The sequence below is a fragment of the Sorex araneus genome, chromosome 3, assembly GCF_027595985.1.
Source record: "Sorex araneus isolate mSorAra2 chromosome 3, mSorAra2.pri, whole genome shotgun sequence".
Taxonomy (NCBI): domain Eukaryota; kingdom Metazoa; phylum Chordata; class Mammalia; order Eulipotyphla; family Soricidae; genus Sorex; species Sorex araneus.
In genome coordinates, this window is record NC_073304.1 from 172,441,606 (window position 1) to 172,462,613 (window position 21,008).

The window sequence follows — 21,008 nt, forward strand, 5'->3', positions numbered from 1 at the left end:
CCCCCCCCCAATGTGGCTGCTATTTTGGAGACAGGGAGGAAGTGGTGGCTTGTTTACAACCCAGATCCGGCGATGAGGTTAGGAAGAAAACCCCTCCTTGGACAATACAGCCCTGGGCCCTGGCCTTCTGGCCACTCTCTTCCCAGGCCCACGTGGGCTGGATCACTTGGGCCTGACCTGGGCCACCAGGTCTCCTTTCAATTCATCAAAGAAGAAGCCAAAACCCAGGGTGCCCACGAGCTGGACCCAACTCAAACGGGAGCCAGGTTGCAGAGTTGGGACTTGGAGTCTGAGCCCAGTGCTGGGCACCCACCGTGATGCCCTGAGCCAAGGCCTGTGCATCAGTTGGTTCTTTGATCTACGGGGTCTCATCCGAGACGCTCAGATGAATAGAGATCTTCGTCCAGGGGAAGCTCAGACAGGTCCCTTGTCCAAGCTCCCACGACCATCAAGGAGGTCTTCAACCCCCAATTCTGCATACTCTCCACCCTGCCCATGGTGTGGGGGGATACATGGAGTCTGGGTGTCATTGATCACCCACCTGGGAATGGCTGGGGTGTAGAAAATGACCCCAGAGGAGGGCTTTCAAGGGGTCCATGAGGCACATTCGAGCATTCTAGAAAGTTCTCCAGCATCCAAGTTGAAAGCAAAACCAAGGTCAGGAGGCTGGTCCTTCCCAGAAGATCCCCTCAAATAGCCACTGGAACCCCAAGCCTGGGGCCTGGGGACACGGAAATTTGCTGCGGTGACTCTGACAGTTTGCTCTTGTAGAAGAGTTTCCCATGACCTATGCGTGAGAGCCACGGGAATTGAACTACTGTCAGCAACACCGGGCCTCGGTTCCCCTGGATGTCGGGGGGCTTAGGTGGGGTAGAGACAGGCTAGAGAGTTGTCTAGAGGCTGGAGCAGAGACTTTGCACGTCTGGGGTCCCTGCCTCCACCCCCACGCTCTGAGCCCCAGCACCTCCCGTACCACCCAAAACAAAAATGAAACAAGGGGTGGTCAAAATGTTCCTGCAGCTGGTCTGCTGAGGAGAGATGTCTGTCCCGGCTTGCAGAGTGGGAGCCCGCTGTGACACAAAGTGACAAGAAGCTACCTGGAAAGGGCCGGGCTGTTCCCATAGCCCGGATGAGGTACTGCCTACCTTGGGTGGCCTCGGCAGCCGGCCAGCCAGCAGCCACTGGATCTGGTTCAAAGACAGCCGGGACTTGCCAGCCCAGAGGAAGGTTAAAATGTGTCCTGGTCCCTCCACGTCTGCCCCTGCCGGACCTGCCAGCCCAGAGGGAGGTTTTAAAATGTGTCCTGGCCCCTCCACCTCTGCCCCTGTCCACTGGCCCTCACGAGGGGTTGGGGGTGCGGGGCACAGATGCGGGATAGATGCCCATTTTGCAGGAGAGTTGGTCCAGCGCCGGGTCCCTTGGCGGGGTCGGGAGCAGGCCACTGTTCTGGGGGCGGGTGGTCTGTGTCCCGGACACAGGTGCTCCGCGGTCAGGGCTGCATCCTCTACCTGTGCGACGGCCCAGGTGCGCGGGGTCCAAGGTGGTCCTGGGGGCGGGCGTGTGCGTGTACGTGTGCGTGTGCGTGGGTAGCGGGGACATCGCGGGGGGGGGACAGCGCATCGGGGCGCCGGGAGCCGCCTGCTCCCCCGCCACCCCCGCGCGCCCGCGACCCGGCGGGGCTGGGGGGCGCGGGGCGGGGCGGCGCCGGGCGCGCACGTGACGGCCCGGGCCCCGGCAGCGGCGCGCGCTGCACATTCTGTCCTGGCGGCGGCGCCACCACCTGCGGCCGCGCTCGGCCCGAACATGGCGACACGGAGCAGCAGGAGGGAGTCGCGGCTCGGCGTCCGGGGGGCCCGGGGGGCGCGGGCGCCGCCGCCGCTGTCGCCGCTGCCGCCGCCGCCGCTGCTGCGGCCGCCGCTGCAGCTGCTGCTGCTGGTGGTGCTGCTGCTGCCGCTGGCCGCGCCGGGCGCTGCGGGCAGCGGGGGCCGCGCGCCCACACTGGCCGGCGGCCACGCGCCCCGGCCCCAGGACCGCGGCTTCCGCGTGCTGCGGGGAGACCCGCGCGGGTACAGCCGCGCCGCGCCGCCGCGGAGCCGCCGGAGCGCTGCCCTGCCGCCGCAGCCCATCCAGGTGTACGGACAGGTGAGCCCGCGCCGCAGCCCGCGCGCCCGCCCGCCCGCGCCGCCTCCTCCCGGCGGGCACCGTCCTGCCCTTCCCGCCGGCCCCGCCGAGCCCGCGTCCTGCAGGTGACCGGCCGGCCGGGCGTCGCGCGAACACCCGCCCCCGACTCCCAGCCCCCTCCCCCGGCGGGCGCGGGCCTGCGCACCCCCCCGGCCCGGGTCCCCGCAGGTACCCCGCGAGCGGCGGCGCAGCTTCTTGGTTTTCACCTGGGGCTCAACGGACGGGCTTTCCCCACCCAGAACAGTCTGGCACGGGCGGGCACGGGAGGGGGCTTTCCACGCGTAGCGTGTTTCAAAGCCCAGTTCAGGTGGGCAGACTTGGCATCTGTTCAGAGCAAGGTGTGTGCGCGCGCGCGTGCGCGGGCACGGGATGATTGTTTTTTGGTGTGTGTGTGCGCGCGTATGTGTGTGGGGGTGCAAGTGTGAGATTCCATCCATTGCCCCCAACCCCCTTCAAGATACTGACTTTATTTTAGACGGGAATTATTATTCCTCAGGGCACCTGGGGATCCGAAAGCCTGCAGGAATCTGGTGGGCAATATTATTCAGCCAAGTGATTTATTTCTATCCAGGCAATGGGTTTATTAGATCATAAGTAACGTGGATTTCACTTTTATGGCCAGACTTACGGCTCGAAATTGCAAAACGAGTTTGTGGCTCAGTATCAGCCTTGGCAAAATTAATTTGACGGTGATATCGCCTCGTGAGACTTTCAGCCCTGCGGTTCAGATTGGCATCAGCAAAACTGGAAGGTCGTGGGTGGGGGTGGGGGCACCAGGACACCGGGAGGCCCGGGATACGCTTGGCTCTGGAGTCCCAATGTTCCCTCTGCAAGCAGGAAGGATGGATCCGAGTCCTGCCTCTTTTTCCGATTTTCCCTTGACCCTTTCTTCAGGAAATAGGTAATAATTAGATGCTGACCCCACGGAGCCAGGAAGGGCCCTATAAACCACCTCGCCCCATTGTGTGGCTTGGCTGATGAGCCAAACAGAAGCTGGCAGGGAGACTGTGCTGCCCAGGGTCACTGCGTGGCGTTGAGTGCCTGCCCTTTCCCGGCCATCTGCAATGTCCCGGTGACCTTTGGGTGTTCGCAGGACCGTCCCGTCTTGAGATCAAGCCTCTTCAGTGGTGACCAGTGACAGTAAATCATATCGATGGCCATCAAGCGGGCTGGGAGACTTTATCTTCCACCGCCCTGGGCACGAAACTCTCGGAGGCCATGGCCTGCTGGGGTCCCTGGGTGGGGGGGTGCTCCCCAGGCCTCATCGGTGACGTCCCGTTTGTATTGTGGACAGGAGTCCACGAGGGTCAGCTGTGAGCACTCAGTCTTCTGCCAGAGGGCTGGGGCGGGGGTGGAATGTGTGAGTGTGTGTGTGGGAGAACAGGAGACCCCTCCCGCCTTCTCCATCAGCTGTGGCCCTGAACCCCTCTCTGTGGGCTGGGGTCGGGTCGGGGTGGGGCTGCCTCTCAGCGGGCCTCGGTTCCCAGGAACGGCCTCCTGGTCTCTGTTTCAGCCTTTTCTTCCTCGGGGTGCAGAGCGCACCTGGAGATTTGGGGCATGTTCAAGACTATCTGCGTTTTCTCTAGGGGGGCCCCCCTCGCCCCCAGTGCCTCTGGCTTTTACACCAGGGAACCAGCCAGGCTGAGTCTAGCACAGTGGGAGACTGGAGAACTAGCGGCAGAGCCCACCATGAGGCCTGACACCCCCGGGCCCCCCAAAAGCGGGGGTGTGGAGCTCTCGGAGGCTGCTCTGAATCGCTAAGGATTTGAGTGCGGGGAGAAGAAAGAACTTCCTGGGGAGGGCACTTGCCTTGTGCACGGCCAACCCAAGTTCAATCCCTGGCACCCCATAGGGTACCCCCCCACCCTGCCCCGAGCACCACCAGGAGTGATTCCTGAGTTCAGAGCCAGGAGTAATCTCTGAGTGATCTCTGGGTGTGACCCAATTATATATATATATATATATATATATATACATATATATACACACACACACACATATATACATATATAACTTCCTGGCACAGGGCATTTTCTCCTCTGCCCCTTGGCACTGTCGGAATCAGTAGCAGGGAGCACTTCTGTGTGGGTCACCTCAGAGCATGGGGACCATGAGTCTCTGTGCCAGGTCAGCTCCGGCTTAGATGTCCCCACTGCGTCCGAGCGGCGCTGCCTGTTACCCACAGCGTGAACGAGCCCGCGCCGTCCCTCCTCCAGCTGTTCTGCTCGTGACCCCGAGCCTGGCTCCGCTCTGCATGCCTCCCCCTTTAACTGTGTAGCGTTCTTACCGAGAGCGGCTTGGATGCAGCGTGATTCCCTTGGAGACGGGTGTGCAGGTGTGGGGGGGGAAGACTTCAGCTCCCCCCCTTTCCGACGGCTTGCTCTTTTCATAAAGAAAAAAACAAGAAAAGAATATTGGAAACCCCCTTCTGTCAGCACTTGGGGACCATCAGGGCCACCGCCAGAGAGGCTGGGGGTGGGAATCCCACACACCCCACGCGGAGGCGGCACTTGGGGAGCTGACGGCTTTCGGGAGGGGCTGAAGTTCATAGTGAGAGACCAGGACTGCGAAGTGCTCACGGGAGCTAGGAAGCAGCTAGGAAGCACAGGGGAGACAATAAACTCGCAAGATAAGGAGCGGAGATAGGTGGTGATAAGGAGCGGAGATGGGTGATACGGAGCGAGTGGCTCTCTGCCCCTCCCTCCCTGCCCTCTGAGATGTCAGCTCGCAGGGGTAGCTGGCAGCAGTGCCTGGCCCGGGAGATGCCGGCTGCTGAGAGAGCAGCGCAGGGGGTCCCCGTCCGCTGGGCTCCTCTGTCCTATCACGCAGGCCCACCCACCTCAGAGGCATCACATTTGACCTCCCGAGCTCCAGCATGGACCCTGGTTCCCGCCACAGTTCCCGAGGGGTCTGATCAAGAGCGTGAAATGGGGACGCCGGTGGTGACCCCCGTTGGCCGTCCACCTCGGGGCTTTGCTGCTTTCATTCCAGCTTTAGAAGTTCAAGGCTCCCCCGGTCCTCGTGTGCCAGACCCACCCGTGCCTCTGCCCACCCTTTCTCCCGCCACATCGCCTCTGTCTGGAAAACCCTCCTCTCCCCGTCTCCAGCTGGTCACGGCCCCGCCTGCTGTCCAGCCTGCTGTCCTGGCCAGAGGGAGGATCTCCCACCCCGTGCCAGGGCTGCCTCTGCCCCCTTTCCTCCCCGAGGCCCGGATCTTCGTCCTGGCCACTGCAAACGTGGAGTTGGTGGTCCGGCCCCGCCCGCCTGTCAGAGGAGAGACCTTCGTAACTTCTCTCTGGGGGGTCGCTGTTCTGATTGGGGCTACTCCCGGCTCTGTGTTTGCAGTTCCGCCCTAGAGATGCTGGGGCTCGAACCCGGGTCTCCCACATGCGAAGCAGAAACTCAGCCTGCTGAGCAGCCTTGTCCACCCCTGGTTTTTAATTAATTAATTTTTTTTTTTAAACTTTGAGCCACACACTGAGGGGCTACGCCTGGCTCTGTGTTTGGGGATATTCCCAGGGGTACTCAGGGACCCCAGGATCCGAACCACCGTCCCGGCTTGTAAGAGGCAGGTGCCTTAACCTTGATGCCTCCAGCTCCCCCCTCCCCCCACCCTCCCGCCCTTGGGGTCACCGTGAATGAGGAGCAGGGATTCGGTTGGACAGGATTCTCTCTCTTTAATTTTTTAATTTTTATTTTTCGTGGCGCTAGGATTGAATCCAGGACCCCTCCCAAGCTGAGCCGCCTCTGGGGCCACCCCAGGACTCTCCCTCTTCGACCCCGTGATAATGCTGACAGCATTGTTTGGGGGAGGAAAAAAAAAATCCTTTGGAACGAAGCTCAAAGCCTAACAGGACAGACAGGTTATTTTCCTGCCAGTGAACTCCCTATTCATAACGCCGCTGTTTCCAGAGACCTGGGAGTATTCAGTGTCCTGATTTGAGGCTGAAAATAAAGTGTCTGTTACAACACAGGCCTCCTTCGGGGAGCAGGGGGGCGGGGTGGGGGGGACTGTTCTCCCAGCTGGAGAGCCGGACACGGCCCTGGAACCCGTTCAGCTCCAGACTCTGGCTTGGAAGAGCCGGAGTGAGTGAGGGCAGACGCTGGGGCCTGGCGGTTCCCAGTAGGTAGGATGGCCGAGCATCTCCGTGTCCCTCCTGGGACTAGTGGTCTGCGTGCCGTATTGGGCACCCTGACCTGCGAGTTGGAAAAACTTGAAGGCATTGCACGACCTCTGTGACCGAGTCTCCTCTTTGCTCAGTCGGACGCTCTTTCAGCCCGGTCACTGTGTGTGTGTGTGTGTGTGTGTGTGTGTGTGAGAGAGAGAGAGAGAGAGAGAAGGCCAGAGGGAAAAAGGAGGTGTGAGAATGACAGGGATGGAAGGAGATGCCATCTGTCCTCTGGTTGGTGTTTAAAAAACATTTGCAGGTCCGGAGAGATAGTTCAGGGGTTAAGGCACTTGCCCTGTGTGTGGCCGACCCCGGCTCAGTACCCTGCCTGCATCCCCATATGGTTCCCCCACACACGGCCGAGCACAGCCAGGAGTCAATCCTGAGCACTGCCGGATAATGCCTGCTCCCACCCCTCAAAACAGAAATAAGGTTTGCACAAAGGAGTGGGGAGTGAGAAGGAATATCGCTGGCCTCCTCGTCATTCTCCTGTTCTCCCTTCCCTGTCGGGACCCACTCTTTTTTTTTTTTTTTACAAATACTTCCAGAAACTTCCTGAAACTTGAAATGAGTGGCTTTCTGTTACCCGGCACTCCGGATATCCCGAATAATGAGATTAGCTCCGAAACACGCTTAAGGCATTAGGGCTCCGGGGAGGGGGGAGAAAGAAATTGGGGGCCGGGGATGCGTCCCCACTGAGAGATCCACACGCCCACGTTCGTGTGTCGGGGAGGCCCGGGGTTGGTCCTGGGCACTTGGCTGTCCCTGCCACACCCGTGGATGGGGCCAGGCCCCCCAAGCTGCTGTGCGTGGCCCCCACACCATGATGAGAAAAAACAAGAAGAAAAGGTACTTTTCCCTGCAGGCAGGTAGAAGAAAATTGGATTTCAGAGCCTCTCAGTGTGCTTGGAGGGGGGTCGAGGGTAGGGGGTCCGAGCGAGCAGGGTTCTGTAGCGTGCCTGGCACCTGGAAACGGGCCAGGGAGCAACCTCTGGACTTGGAGAGACCAGAGGGGGCCCAGAGCAAGGGGTGAGGCCCCGGAAGTGGCTGATGCTTTACAGTTCCACGATGTAGACTCTCCCCCAAAAGAAAGGGGGAGGCCGGAGTGACCGTCCCTTGTGTAGGGCGCTTGCCCTGCACCTGGCTGACCCCGGTTCAATCCTCAGCACTGCATACGGTCCCCTGAGCACCGCCAGGAGTGCTCCCTGAGCACGGAGCCAGGAGTTGGCCCTGGGCACTGCTCCTTGTGGCCCATCTCCCGCACCCGCTCAGGAGAACGGAGAGGTGGTGGGTCTGGGTTTTAACTCGCCTTCTTCTGAGACTGTTGCCTTTATGGTCCCAGAGAGGGAGTTAATGGCATGCTTAATAAATTGCTCTGAGATCTAGAATCCAGTCGGCAGATCTCACAGTAGCTGACGCCCGAGAGCAGAGGATGGAGCTTGCAGGCACAGTTCCCCGTGTTTGGGTCTGTTCCTTCTCCTCCTCCGACAGCCATCTTCGTCATGTCATTGTTCACCGCCAGGACAGAGATGGACGGCGCTGGCTCTGTGCTGGCCACGCTCTCGGCCAGGCTGGGGGATGCGCTCAGCCTCTGGAGAGCAGGTGATTTAAAAACCAACTGATTTTATATTTAGCCCGCCTTTTTTTTTTTTAATTTTTGGAAGTGTCAGTTTACCTTCCGAATTAAATTTTCTTAGGCAAATATGAAAATGAGTTTGCATTCTTTGAGCAGCTGGTATGTGAAATGACTGGCATAAATGTGCTCAGGGAAAGCCAGCTTGGAGCTTAGCTTTTTTGACAACGAATTCCGAGGTGGGAAGTTGGGAATGGTCCGAAAGTGGGAACCTTCTGCCCAGCCCTCGGTTGGAATGGGGGCCCCCGGGGTCACTCCTTAGCCATGGGGGTATTGGGAGGTGGTCACGCTGCAGGGCTGGGCTTTCTCTTTGTTGGCCAGCAGGCCCTTCCCCTGGGCTGCCCTCGGTAGGTGGGGTCCCGTGGGCCTGGGTTTTGTCAGGCTTGCCACGTAGATGCAAAAATCAATTTCCCCCAGTTTAAGATGAACCGCAGTTAATTTCGACCTAATTTATTGGTTTATCGACCTGTGAACCTTGGGCCTTCGAAGAAGTGGCTGATGCGGCTGTAAATCAGTGGGGCCCTCTGGGTGCAGCTGCAGCTCCGGTGAGACCCCTGGGGCGGGGGTCTTACTGCTCCGAGGACACCACCCTGAGCTCCATGCTGCGGTCCTCAGGACTGCTGGGTCTCTGAAGAGCCCTGACTGCAGAAAGGAGTCTGGAGAGCCAAAATTTTGCCACCCACTGGTTCCTTGTGCTTGATCACCAAGTCCGTGATGGGCTGGAGGCTGGGGGGGCCGCTGAGCAGCCGGGAGTGTGGGCTGGGCAGGTGCCAGGACCTGAGTTCCAGCCCAGCCCCCACCCCCATTACGGCTGCCCCCCACCCCCAACCCTCGTGGACCCTAGTTCATGGTAGTGTCACTGGGAGTGGTTCTGGGCCCCTCAGAAGCAGCTGCACCCTCCGCTCCCCCCAGAGGAACAGCCGAGCCCCCCACGACTGTCTGACTTGGCCAAAAGGGGCCTGTTTGTCTGGCCTGGGCATGGGTCATCTCACACGCCTCTGCCTGCTGCCAGGCGGCCCTTGGCTGCTGTCCAAGGGAGCACTGTGGCTCTCCCGGCTTGGGGACCCTCCTTCCCCCAGGGGTCACAGCCCCACGACCCCAGGAGAGGAGGCGCCATCACAGCGTCACAGCCATTCACGCTGGGCAGGGGAGGGAGCCCGAGGGAGCACTGTGATGAAACCTCTGTGTTCAGTTTTGTTTTGGGGGCCACACCAGGCAGGCCCAGGGCTTCCTCCCGGCTCTGTGCTCGGGGACCCTTCCGGCAGGGCTCAGAGGGACCGGGGCTGACCATGGCCCAGACGGTTTCTTTCTGCAGTGAGAACACAGGAGCTCCTTGCAGGGTCCCCTGTGGAGGACGCTGGGCTCCCTCTCTCAGTGCTTGGGGCTGGAGGCTGGCGGACCCCTGATGTGCCTTGGAGGGGCCCATGGAGGTGCCATCGGACCCCGCCCTGCCCACCCTCCCTGCCATTCCCTCCAGGGAGTGCTTCTGCTTTTCCTCCCTGCCACCCGAGACGGCCTGAGGACAAGCCCCGGGGCGCGGGGCCCGCCTTGCCCACCCGCCCTTCCTGGCAGCCCTGTGGCTTTGCATGCCTTTGCTGCCTGCTCTCGGCTGGGGCCGCCCGGTGCCTTCAGGATGATTTATCTGCAGTCCCCTGAATTCGATTAAAAACACGCTCTGCACTCCCGGGAAGGCTGGCTGATGCGATCGTGTCCGACTCTGAGTGGCAGACAAGGGCGCAAGGGCCGTGTCGGGGTGACCAGTGGGGGTTGGGGCTGGGGAGGAGGCCATTCCCCCCCTCCCCCTCCCCACTGATATGAAAAATAGAAAGGAAGTAACGAGAATCGATTCCTTTCTTCGGGAAGTCTCCCTCTGCTTGGGTTGTTTTAAACGCGTTTGCTGGTGCTCAGGGCTGACTCCTGGCTCTGTGCTCAGGGCTGACTCCTGGCTCTGTGCTCAGGGCTCACCCCTGGCTCTGTGCTTAGAGCACTCTCTTGGCGGTGCTCTGGGTTCCCTGTGGGGTGTCGGAGATGGGACCCAGGTTGGTTGTGAGTAAGGGAAGTGTCTTACCCGCAAGACCTGCTTGTTGAGTAGAAAGCGGGTCCCCAGTCACCAGATTGGAGGGGACCTGGGTGCAGGAAGGAGGTGAGGATGGCTTGCAGGCTTGCTGGGGCGGGGGGGGGGAACCCCTTGATTTGGTATGTTAGTGGGCACAGAGATCAGATCTCTCCTTCTTGGGTGGGTTGGGAGTTCACTACGGTCCTGCTGGAAAGGGAAGTGAAATGAGCAGCTTTCCGGTGTGGTCCTTGAATTGCGGGTCCGGCTTAGCGTGGCGCTGTGGAAAGGCTCCCTGGTGCCCTCCGCCCAGCGCCAGCACCTCAGTGCCCAAGTTCAGCGCCATAGTAGCACCAGAAAGCGCCTCTGCCTGTTCTCTCCCTCTGGGGATGCCCAGGTTTTGCCTGGGGCCGAGGAATTAGTTCCTTTGTTTTTGCTGGGTGCTCTGGGCTGAGTCCTGACTCTGTGCTGAGGGGTCCCTCCTGGTGGTGCTTGGGGGGCCGCCCGGTGGGTGATGGGGATTGAGCTGCAGTGGGCCGTGTGCAAGGCCAGGCCATGCCCTGCTTGCTGCCCTGTTTCTCCAGCTCCTGCTTTCTTCTTCTTCTTCTTCTTTTTTTTTTTTTGTTGCTCGTTAATTTACTTTATAGTCCACCTACGAGGGAAACAGTGGGTAATTGTCTTTCCCTTCCTGGCTTATGTCACTTAGCCTGGTCACCGCCGGGTCTCTCTCCATTGTGCGCCCCAGGGCCTGGCGTGGGCTTGCTCTCAGGATGGAGAAGCATCCTGCCCCACGCACACCCACCCCAGGGCTTTCTCCCCTCGGCCCGGGATGAGCGTTTCGGATCAGGCCCTTCACACAGAGGTGCAGGATCCTTTTGAATCCGTGTTTGCGTGTCCGTCAGACGAGTGTCTTGGGGCCGTGATGGGAATTGTTTGGGGTGGGGGCTCACACCCAGAGGGGGGTCTGGGAGGTGGGGTGCGAGCTCCCTTCTGGGGAGACTCAGGTGCTGCTGCATGCCGGAGCCGTCTCTGGGGCGGGGGTCTCCCCTCTGCTGGCCCCAAGAATATTAGCAGGACAGTTCCCTCCAGGGGCGGCTCCCCTGGCTGGAGAGGGAGACAGGGTGGGGGTAGGGGTGTGGGTGGGGGATCGTAGCCGGGAGGGCAGCAGGAGGTGAGGGCAGAGGGAAGGGGGGTGGAACCGTGGCCCGGACACTGGGGAGTGTTTGAATGTGGGAAACCAGAGCCCAGCCATTCCGGAAACAGGAGCTGGTGCCCCCAGCCCTTAGCCCACAGGTCCCCCGACCTCTCTCGCCCGGTGGCGCCAGGACAGATTCGCTCTGAGCCAGCTGGGCCACGTGCCTGCTGGGTTTGGCAAGGGTGTGTGCAGGGGCGGTGGGGAGGGAAGGGTTACTGCAGAAGCAAGGCCTGGAACCTTGTTCTTTTTCTTCTCTTTTTTTGGGTTCTGGGCCATACTTGGCAGTGCTCAGGGGCAATTTTCGGTTCAGTGCTTGGGGGTTGCTCCTGGCAGGGCCGAGGGGAACGCCGTGCGGCTGGAGACTGAAGAACTGTGTTGAGCCAGCTCTCGGGCCCCGCAGTCTTTTATTATAATAATCATTATTATTGTTATCAGCGTCGTCGTCATCTTGGTGTGTGCCTCCCCCCGCCCCCCTCCCTTTCCAAGATCTGATTCAGGTCTGGAGTGTACGACTGGGAGGGCGCTGGCCTCGCACACAGCCAACCCAGTCTGGGTTCCACCCCCAGCACCCCATCTGGTCCCCCGGGCACTGCCAGGAGTGGTCCCTGAGCACAGAGCCAGGAGTCAGCCCTGAGCACCGCACCGCGGGCTGACTCAAAAACAAACACTCCACAAAACAACGAGAGGAAAACAAAGAAAGCACCCCCAAGGCTGACCTAACCCAGGGCTCCGGCACTTCCCCACTGAGCCCAGCTCTTGCTTCGAATCTTCAGAGGAGAGAAAATGAGGGGTGGAGCTCGGACTGGGGAGGGCAGGGCCGGGAAGGAGCTGAGCGGGCACAGCTGTCTGTGCCCTGGTAGCACGGCGGGGGTGGGGATGCATCATCTCGTTCCTGAGGCCACACAGCCGGGGCGCAGGTCCCGTGCGCTCTCCCCTCCTGAAGGCCTTCGGGCCGGCGTGTGTGCGGAAGCTCGGACTCAGCAGCCGAGCCTCGGGGAGTGAGGCCGGGGAGTGAGGCCGGGCCTCCCTGGGCTCGGGGGCCTGAGCCCAGCCTTGCATTCTCCCCGTCGGTGAGGCCTGCCACGCCTGGTTTTACAGCCGGGGTCTCTTCACGGGGCCCGTCGCATGAAGGGCGGCTGAGTTGGGTAGAGAGGAGCCGTTTGGCCGAGACAGCACGCCATAACCGACGGAAACCGCGACGGACTGTCTGATGAAGGCTTAGGAGGGACGGTGCCGTGTTAGAGAGGGCCTTTCCAGCCGCCCTGCCTGCGGGGGACGGCGAGGTGGGCCGTTGGTTTCCTTCCACCGGGAAGTATCTTGGGGCTCAGAAAGGTGACATGAGGGGTCCAGAGCTATGCAGTGAGGAGATGGTGGCAGCCAAGATTCAAACCAATGCTGACACCTCTCAGAAGGGCTGTGGCCTGTTAGCCTTTGGTTAAAGTCTGGTGTGCGTGTGTGTGTGTGCGTGCATGTGTGCGTGTGTGCATGCATGCATGCATGTGTGCATGCGTGTGTGCATGCGTGTGTGTATGTGTGTTATGTGTGTGTGCATGTGTGTGTGTTGGTGGTGGGTGGTGGGGCTCCTGGCTGTACTGCCCCGTGAATGCTCTCCCCACCCCACTTCAAACCTAGTGACTCACCTGTACGGCTGACCTTGAACCAGGGACTTAACTGCCTGGGGCCACTAATCTTCATTCAGATCGTCTTGTAAACAGACGCCCTTTGGGAGCTGGAGAGACTGTGGGCGGAAGGGCGCTTGCTTTGCATGTGGCCCAGTCGGGTTCCATTCCTGGCACCTTATAGCGTCCCCTGAGCCTGCCAGGTGTGATCCCTGAGTGCAGAGCCAGGAGTCAGCCCTGAGCACTCTGGGTGAGACCCCACAACAACACAGAATGAATAAGCAGGCGCCGTTTTCAGTGTCAGGTGTGATGGAGACAGACGTCCCAGTGGAATGGAACTGTTTTATCTCCTCTCTGTAGTGTTCCGTTTAGCTGACTCTACAGGAAGAGCGCAGCACAGAACAGACAACATACAGAGACCATAGGACATACATGTTACCTGGCTGTGTCTTCAGTAAGGCTTAGTTGCAGCTACTTCTGTTCTCAACTTGGTTTCCCAGGCCACACGAAACGCTTGGTGGGGGCTTTCCCAGTGGCCCTCAGAGCACCCACCGGCACCGCCAAAGGCATTATGCAGTGCCAGGCGTGGCGACCCCCCCCTCCCCGTGACGCAGTCTCCCCGACCACCTCTGCTTTTCCAGTTTATTCCAGTGGGGCTGGCCCCGAGCCCCTTCTGTCCCCTGGCCCTGTCTGGCTCTCCTGTGTCCCTCCCCCCGAATTCCTCTCTGTCCGGCCGCCTCCGTGGGTGGGTTTCCTCTCCGCCCCATGAGCGGGTCGTTTAGCTTCTCTTGGTGGAATTCAGTTTGTTGTTGGGGGCCAGTGCAGTGGTCAGGGCATGCTCAGCACACGCCTGACCTGGGCTCGCTCTTTCCCCCCCTCGTGTCCCGGAGGTCCCCACAGGGCCCGGGCTGCAGTAGCGTCAGCTCCTGGGGCCCCGGCATGGAGCCACCCACCGGCCCGGTTGGCTGTGAGTCACTAGTGGAACCCACGGGCCTCCTGAGCCCCACTTAGGGACCTCCTCCACCCCACCCCCAAAGAAAGGTGATGCCAGAACCTCAGATCTCGAGGGGGCTGCTCTTTCTCCCCGCTACCCCACCCACAGCAGGTAGGGCGTTTGCCTTGCACGTGGCTGACCCGGGTTTGATTCCTCCGCCCCTCTCGGAGAGCCCGGCAAGCTACCGAGAGTATCGAGCCTGCGCGGCAGAGCCTGGCAAGCTCCCCGTGGTGCATTTGGTATGCCAAAAACAGTAACGACAAGTCTCACAATGGAGATGTTACTGGTGCCCGCTCAAGCAAATCGATGAACAATGGGACTGCAGTACTGCAGTGCTACCCCAGCCACACACACCTGGCATTGTGCTGCCCTGTCTCAAGTGCTCAGTGTTGTTCATTAGAAGGCAGAGAGGGGGCACTGTTCCTCATGACCCGGCAGAGCCACAGGCCTGGACCTTGAAATGGGCTACTCTGGGACCTCCCCAGGTCCTCACAGCCCCGGCTTGGCTGTGCTGTGGCCTGTCCACCTTAGTGTGTTCTGCCTGCACGCGGCCCCGGACGCACTGGACGGCACGTCTGAGCCTCTCTCCGGGCTCTGCCTCCTTGCAGGACGTGGGCATTGACTGGCTCAGCTGGTGTGCGGTCCCTCCTCTTCCCGGCTGCCCCTGCTCCCCTACCTACCAACCCGCAGAGTCGGGTGATGACATCCCCCCCAGGGAGCTCCTGGGACAGCCGAGCCTGCAGTTTGCCTTGCTACGACGCAGCGTGCCCCCCTGGGGAGGGCTGCGGAGAGCTCCGTGGAGGGCTGCACTGGAGTTCCCGGGACCCACCAAAAGGGAAACTGAGTCTGCGAGCTGACACGGCTGGCGTTAGCCAGGGGAAAGAGGATGCTCGTCACCCTCGTGGTGAAGGGGAAAAGCGTGTGTGTGTGTGTGTGTGTGTGTGTGTGTGTGTGAGTGCGTGTGCGTGTGGAATCTGGCACCCGCCCCTTTCCATCCCCGGCTCACGCTCCCTCTGTGTTCCGCTCTGTGAAATGGGCAGGTGGGAACGTGTCAGCCAAGTCCTGGCCTCGTGGGTGCAGCCTCTTGAGTGTAGGCAAGTTCGAGTTGAACAAGTTCAGAGCAGGGGGTTTATTTACTTTTATTTATCTTTTTTTGGGGGGGCGGGGTTGTTGGAGGCCACACCTGCTGGTGCTCAGGGCTTCTTCCTGGCCCTGTGCTCAGGGGTCATCCCTAGTGGTGCTCGGGGGACCCCTGGGGGTGCCGGAGAACGAATCCAGGTCAGCTGCAAGGCAAGTGCCCTCCCCGCTGTAGGATGGTCCTGGCCCCGGCGGGGAGCTTTGACATGCCCCCGCCTCCCCGCAGGGTGCAGCGCCCGGGGACCGTGACCTTTCTTCCAGTACCCGAGGGCAGGGAACAGGCCCCGCAGGGTGACTTAATGCCTAGCGTGTGTGGGTCCTACACACAGATGGCTTGGGGGAACTTTGTTACCCTTGGGCCTGGGTCTGGGGTTTCCACAGGCCGGTCCCGACACCCGGGGATTTAGCAGCCGCCCCCGTCCCTGCGCTCGGAGGACATTTGTTTTAAACTTCATGGTGGAATTTAAAACACGCTTCTTTGTATTTCGCCGCCAGTTGGCCGAGAGAGGAAGCAGGCTGCCTTATTTGTCCTGTGGCGTCGGTCCCCAGAGAGGCCGGGGCCAGGCCGCCGGAGGACTCAGTTCTCTGGGTGTCCAGGATGGCCCGGTCTTGGGGTCTGGCCAGTCTTTTCTGGTTGATTTTTCCCCTTTGAGGGCCACACCCGGTGGTGTTTACGGTTGACTCCTGGCTCTGCACTCAGGGATCACCCCTGGAGGGCTGCCGTGGTGGTGGGGGACTATTGTGGGGTGCCAGGGATTGAACCCGGGTCAGCCTACCCACTGTGCTACTATTGCCCGGGCCTCAGTCTTTTTCTTTTTTGAGGGATGGTTTGGGGGAGGGTGAGTTCTAGCGGGGATTCCTGGGGCACCTGTGCTGGTGGCCCCCAGCTGTCCCAGGCCCCTCCAGGCCCAGGCTGGACGGAGTAAGGGGAGGCGGGATGCAGAGGGGGGGAGCCCCTTTGCGGCTTCCCCTCTGGCCTGCTGGCTCCGTCCCTGTCTCTCTGGGAATGTGGAGCATTCAGGAGTGATGCACTTTCCTTAAAAGCAAAAGCAGGGCCCAGAGCAGTAGCACAGCGGGTAGGACACTTGCCTTGCACGTAGCCAGACGGTTTCATCCCGACACCCTGTATGGTCCCCAGAACCCTTCCCTCCAGGAGTGATCTCTGAGCACAGAGCCAGGAGTAACCCCTGAGCATCGCCGGGTGTGGCCCCAAAACCTCAACAGGCAAACAAAAGCAGGAGCTGGAGTGACAGCTCGGTGGGCAGGATGCTTGCCTGGCTTGCGGCCGACCCAGGTTTGATCCCTGTCACCCCAGAGCACCATCAGGCATGAGCATACCCCCGCCTCCTCCAAACACCCCCCCAAACAATAAAGCAAAACGGAATCTGGAGAGATAGCACAGTGGGTAGGGCGCTTGCCCTGTATGCGGCTGACCTGGGTTCGATTCCTGGTACCCCCAAAGGGTCCCCCAGACCCTACTAGGAATGATTCCTGAGCACTGCTAGGTGTGGCCCCTAAACCAGGACCCACAAAAACCAGCAGCAAGATAACAAGCCCACCGGGGTGCTTTACAGGGTGCTTCCTTTCAAGGCCCGCGTGGGGTGAGACGCAGATGTGGGGACGGAGCAGAGAGCGCTCCCCTCCTTGTCCTCGGCCCCCTGGGGAGCCCCCTCCTTTCTCTAGGAGCCGTGGGGAGCTGGGGTAGGGCGCGGCGGGGAGGGGGCGGTGAGGGGCTTTTTCAGAGCCCCTGTGCCTGGCTTTGGGGGTGTTGGGGAGAGAGTTGAAAGCTTTCTGCTCTAACTCTTCATCCTCAGTCCGTCCTGCCTGAGTGTTGGGGGTCAAAGCGCCCCGAGGGTCTATTGGGGGTTCTGGGCGGTGTGGCGTCCCTGCCAGGAATGGTTCTGCCCAAGTGTGGTTAAGCGCCCCTTCGTGGGGTCCGCAGCCTCTGAGGGACAGTGAGGCCGCCGGGGCCAGACCTGCTTTTTCCAGAGTGTCTGGTGCTGATGAGGCCCCAGGGCCTTTGCTTGTGCCGTGTTTCCGGCTACAGTGGTCGAATGCTCCTCCAGAGAACCGGAACCGGAGGTGGTGGGACGTGTGTGGCAGAGACGGGGCCTCTTGGCCCCCCACCCCCATTCCCGAGCAGAGGCAGAGCAGAGAGCCTTGACTGGGAGCGGGAGGGTGGCTGCTGCCCATGCCCTCACCCCTCCTTCTCTTCCAGGTGAGCCTGAATGACTCCCACAACCAGATGGTGGTACACTGGGCCGGGGAGAAGAGCAACGTCATCGTGGCCCTGGCCCGGGACAGCCTGGCCTTGGCACGGCCCAAGAGCAGCGATGTGAGTATCTGTGGTGGCTCTGTTGCCCTTTCCTCGGCTGTGGGGACTCTCATGCGGGAGAAAATACGGGTTTTGGGGAGTGGGTGGGGGGCATGGTCCAACAGAGAGGAGACCCCTCCCCTCGCTGGCAGGACACAGGCGTGCGGTCACCGGAGTGGGGGTGGCATGGGCTCCTGCTCCTGTGTCTGCCCCACAGAATGCCGGCAGGGCGCCCTGGCTGGGCCTGACGGGCTCCTTGCCCGCCCCAGGCTGCCCGGCAGACCTGGCTGGTTGAATTTGATTTTCTGGACTTTGTTCCCACGGGGGGATTTTCATGTTTCCTCACTGAGGTCTGATGGGGGCAGTGCTGCTGGGTCACCCGAGGGTCACCCACTCTCAGCTGGCAAGACACGTCCGGATTCACACACCTCAGACTTACTCCACATATGCACAAGCACGCATGTGCACGTGTATGCACAACCCAACCCATGTGCACACACAGGCTCACATGTACACACACGAACACATGCACACATGAGCACACATATCTGCACACAAGTGTACATGAGCACATATGCATGCACTTGCGAGCACACATGCACACGTGCATGCACATAGAAGCACACACATGAACACATAAGTACACATGCACGTGCACACGAGCACACATGCACACAAACACACATGTATACACATAAGCACACATGCATGCACACAAAGGAACACAGGAACATGCCACATGAGTTTGCATGAGCACACATGCACGCAAATACACACATGCACAGGTAAGCACAGTGCATGCACACATGAGCACACACCATGTATGCATGTATACACATGCACTCTGCGCAGACATAATCTCTTTCTTGGAGCGGGCGGCCCTGTGGGACGTGGTGTCTTGGCTCGGGGTAGCGCTCACAGGGTCACCTGGGTTTAATTTGAACCTGGTGACTGATGCTTGGCTGCGTGTCTGAGGAGGCCTGGGTTCAGTGTGACCGTCCCCCAGCCCAGGACCTCCCTGCACGCCCAGCCCGGGGCCATCCGGGATGCTCGTCCCCTCAGTACTGAGGGACAGTGGGGGAGCATCTTGGGAACAAACTGGACGCTGGCAGTGAGAGGCGGGCACGGGAAGACCTGCGCTGGAATGAAGACGGTCAAGGCTTGAGAGCATCCTCGGGGCCTGAGTGGCCTCTGTGGCTGCACCTGGGGACGGGATTGACAGTGAGCCCCCAGCTGCTCTGGAGGGAAAGCTCCTGCGGGAACGGAAGCGAAGGATGACTCAGAGGCGGGAGGGGTTGCTGGAGGGCCAGGAGCGAGTGGGGCAGGGGTGCCCCGGATGGGAGCCGTAGCAGCTGGGCGCGGGGACCCGCATGCAGAGGGGCTGGGTGTGGACGCAGCGGCCCCAGCGGGCTTGCGCCCACAGGTAGAGCCACACATGCAGACGCCTCCCGCTGGCCTGGCCCTCACGGTGACACTCAGCTCCCGCTGCCCCTCTCTCTCTCTCTGGAAGGAGGTGACGGGCTCCCCTGGCAGTTCCCACCCACCTACCGGGGCCATCCCCGGGGTCAGAGGGGCCTGCAGGGGCGCCCCAGGCAGGCACAGCCACTGGACAGGTGCAGGGCTGGGGGCACGGCGGGGGTGTCCTGACAGGGCCCTCGGAGTGAGCTCGGGCTCTGGCACCAGCACGCACGGCTGTGTCCCTCCTGCATCTCCGGGGCAGCTTGAGCCGGGCACCGCCACTGGCTGGCTGTGAACCGGGGGCCCCATTCTCTGGGGGGGGGGCCCTGAGACCTGCAGAGTCTGCCCTCTGCCAGGAGTCCTGCAGGGTGACCTGTAGGTGAGTCATCGTGTGTGGGGGACAGCCGCAAGCCGGCATATGAGGGATGAGTCTCCCACCTCCTCCCCCTCCTCCCCTCCCTCCTCCTCTCCTCCTCCTCTCTGCCTCCCCCTCCCCTCCTGCTCTCTCCCTCCTCCTCCTCCTCTTCTCTCCCCTCCTTCCCCTCTTCCCTCCCCCTCTCCCCCTCCCCCTCCTCACCCCACTGTGGTCTTGGAGCCCTGGGGACAGGCTTCAGAGCTGTAACGGTCCAGGCCTCATTATAGGTTAAGACCACGATCCAGGAAGCGGCTCTCGGGGCTCAGTGCCCCCCCCCAGCCCCCTTGAGTTCTTTGCAGGGAGGGAGTCGGTGTCACGGTGAGGTCAGGGAGGCTGATGGGGCAGAAAAACAAAGTGTTCCAGCCGGCTAGGGCGCCAGGTGTGTGTGTGTGGTCCCTGGGGTCCACGGCCTGTCTGCCTCTCGGCAGGGAACCAACCCCGAGCCTAAGGAGTGTGTCTGCCCGCATGGTGCTGGCGCGGGCCCCTGGGCACGCGTGTGCTTCCTCGGGCAGGAGGGGAGGGAGCCGTGGCCTCGCTGCCCTTGGCGGGGGCGGGAGGTGGGAGGGGGGGACTCTGCCCTCTCACCCCCACGGAGACCCTCACCACTGCTCGTCCCTGGACCCCGCGCTCCCCCTGGGCTGCTTCTGGGAGTCCCCGAGGGTCCCTGCCTTCCCCTGGGATGTGAGAACAGAGCGGGACCCAGGTGACGCCAGGGACGGTCCCCCTTCTCCCAGTGCCGGCTGCTGGGTCCCACTCTTCCCCTCGGCCTGTGTGTCTCCCCCATCCCCTGCCCCCCGGGGAGGGGTGGACGCGCCCTCACCCGCGTGTCCCTGCAGGTGTACGTGTCGTACGACTACGGCAGGTCCTTCGGGAAGATCTCGGAGAAGCTGAACTTCGGCGCGGGCAACAGCAGCGAGGCCGTCATCGCCCAGTTCTACCACAGCCCCGCGGACAACCGGCGGGTGAGAGGGCTTGGGGGGGCGCGTGGGGGGAGGGGCGCCTGGGACCCCGGAACGGGGGCTCGGGGCTTGGTGATGGCTCTGTTCTCCGCGGGCGCAAGTGTGAGGCCGCACAAACACGGGCAGGTAAAGGCCGAAGGTTGGGGTCAGAGTGCAGGGGGCAGGGCGGGTGCCCTCCTCATGGCCGGCTCGGTTTGATCCTGGCACCCCTTATGGTCCCTCAGTCCCTGCCAGGAGTGACCCCTGAGTGTGACTGGGTGTGCCCTAAGCACACCTGCCGCTTTCAAATGCCCCAGGTGGCAAACTCCTCACTAGCCCCACGGGACCAACCCGTCAGCTCTTCCAGCCGCCCCTGAGCGTTCGGTTTAGTAGCCGTGTACACACGTGTGCTGGTGCGTGTGTTGGCCTGTGTGTGCACGCGTGTGCTGGTGTGTTTGCATGTGTATGCTGATGTGTGTGTATTCATGTGTGCTGGCCTGTGTGCTGGGCTGTGAGTGCACATACGTATGCTGGTGTGTGCATACAAGTGCTGGGCTGTGTGCATGCGTGTGTGCACGTGTATGCTGGCATGTGCGTTGTCTTGTGTGTGCACATGAATGTGCTGGTGTGAGCATGCGTGTGTGCTAGCTTGTGTGTGTACATGCACATGTGCACATGACGCATGTGTCCAGGGAAGAGAAGCCAGACCTCAGTAGCTGTGCACTTCCTGTGTTGTTTCCCCAGCTGGCAGCCTGGAAACTCAGGGCCAAGAGGTTGGCCCTGGAGGGCCCCCTGACTTGAGACCCGGAGTGGTGGGAGTCGGAGGGCACGGTTGGGTCCATCCTCCTGGAGGATTTCTGGGAGCAGCAGCTTTCGAGGGGAGATTTGTGCACCCCCGCACT

At 61.2% G+C, this 21,008-nt stretch overlaps 1 protein-coding gene across 1 annotated transcript in view; it reads left to right on the forward strand.

Moving 5' to 3' along the window:
* Window positions 1–1,788: 1,788 nt before the first annotated feature.
* Window positions 1,789–21,008, forward strand: part of SORL1 (sortilin related receptor 1) — a 75,296-nt gene continuing 56,076 nt past the window's right edge. Inside the window, exons 1-3 of the mRNA XM_055130405.1 lie at window positions 1,789–2,142; window positions 17,200–17,316; window positions 20,005–20,130. Of these exons, the coding sequence (XP_054986380.1) occupies window positions 1,804–2,142; window positions 17,200–17,316; window positions 20,005–20,130 (582 nt within the window). The 5' untranslated portion in view covers window positions 1,789–1,803. The remainder of the gene's footprint in view (window positions 2,143–17,199; window positions 17,317–20,004; window positions 20,131–21,008) is intronic.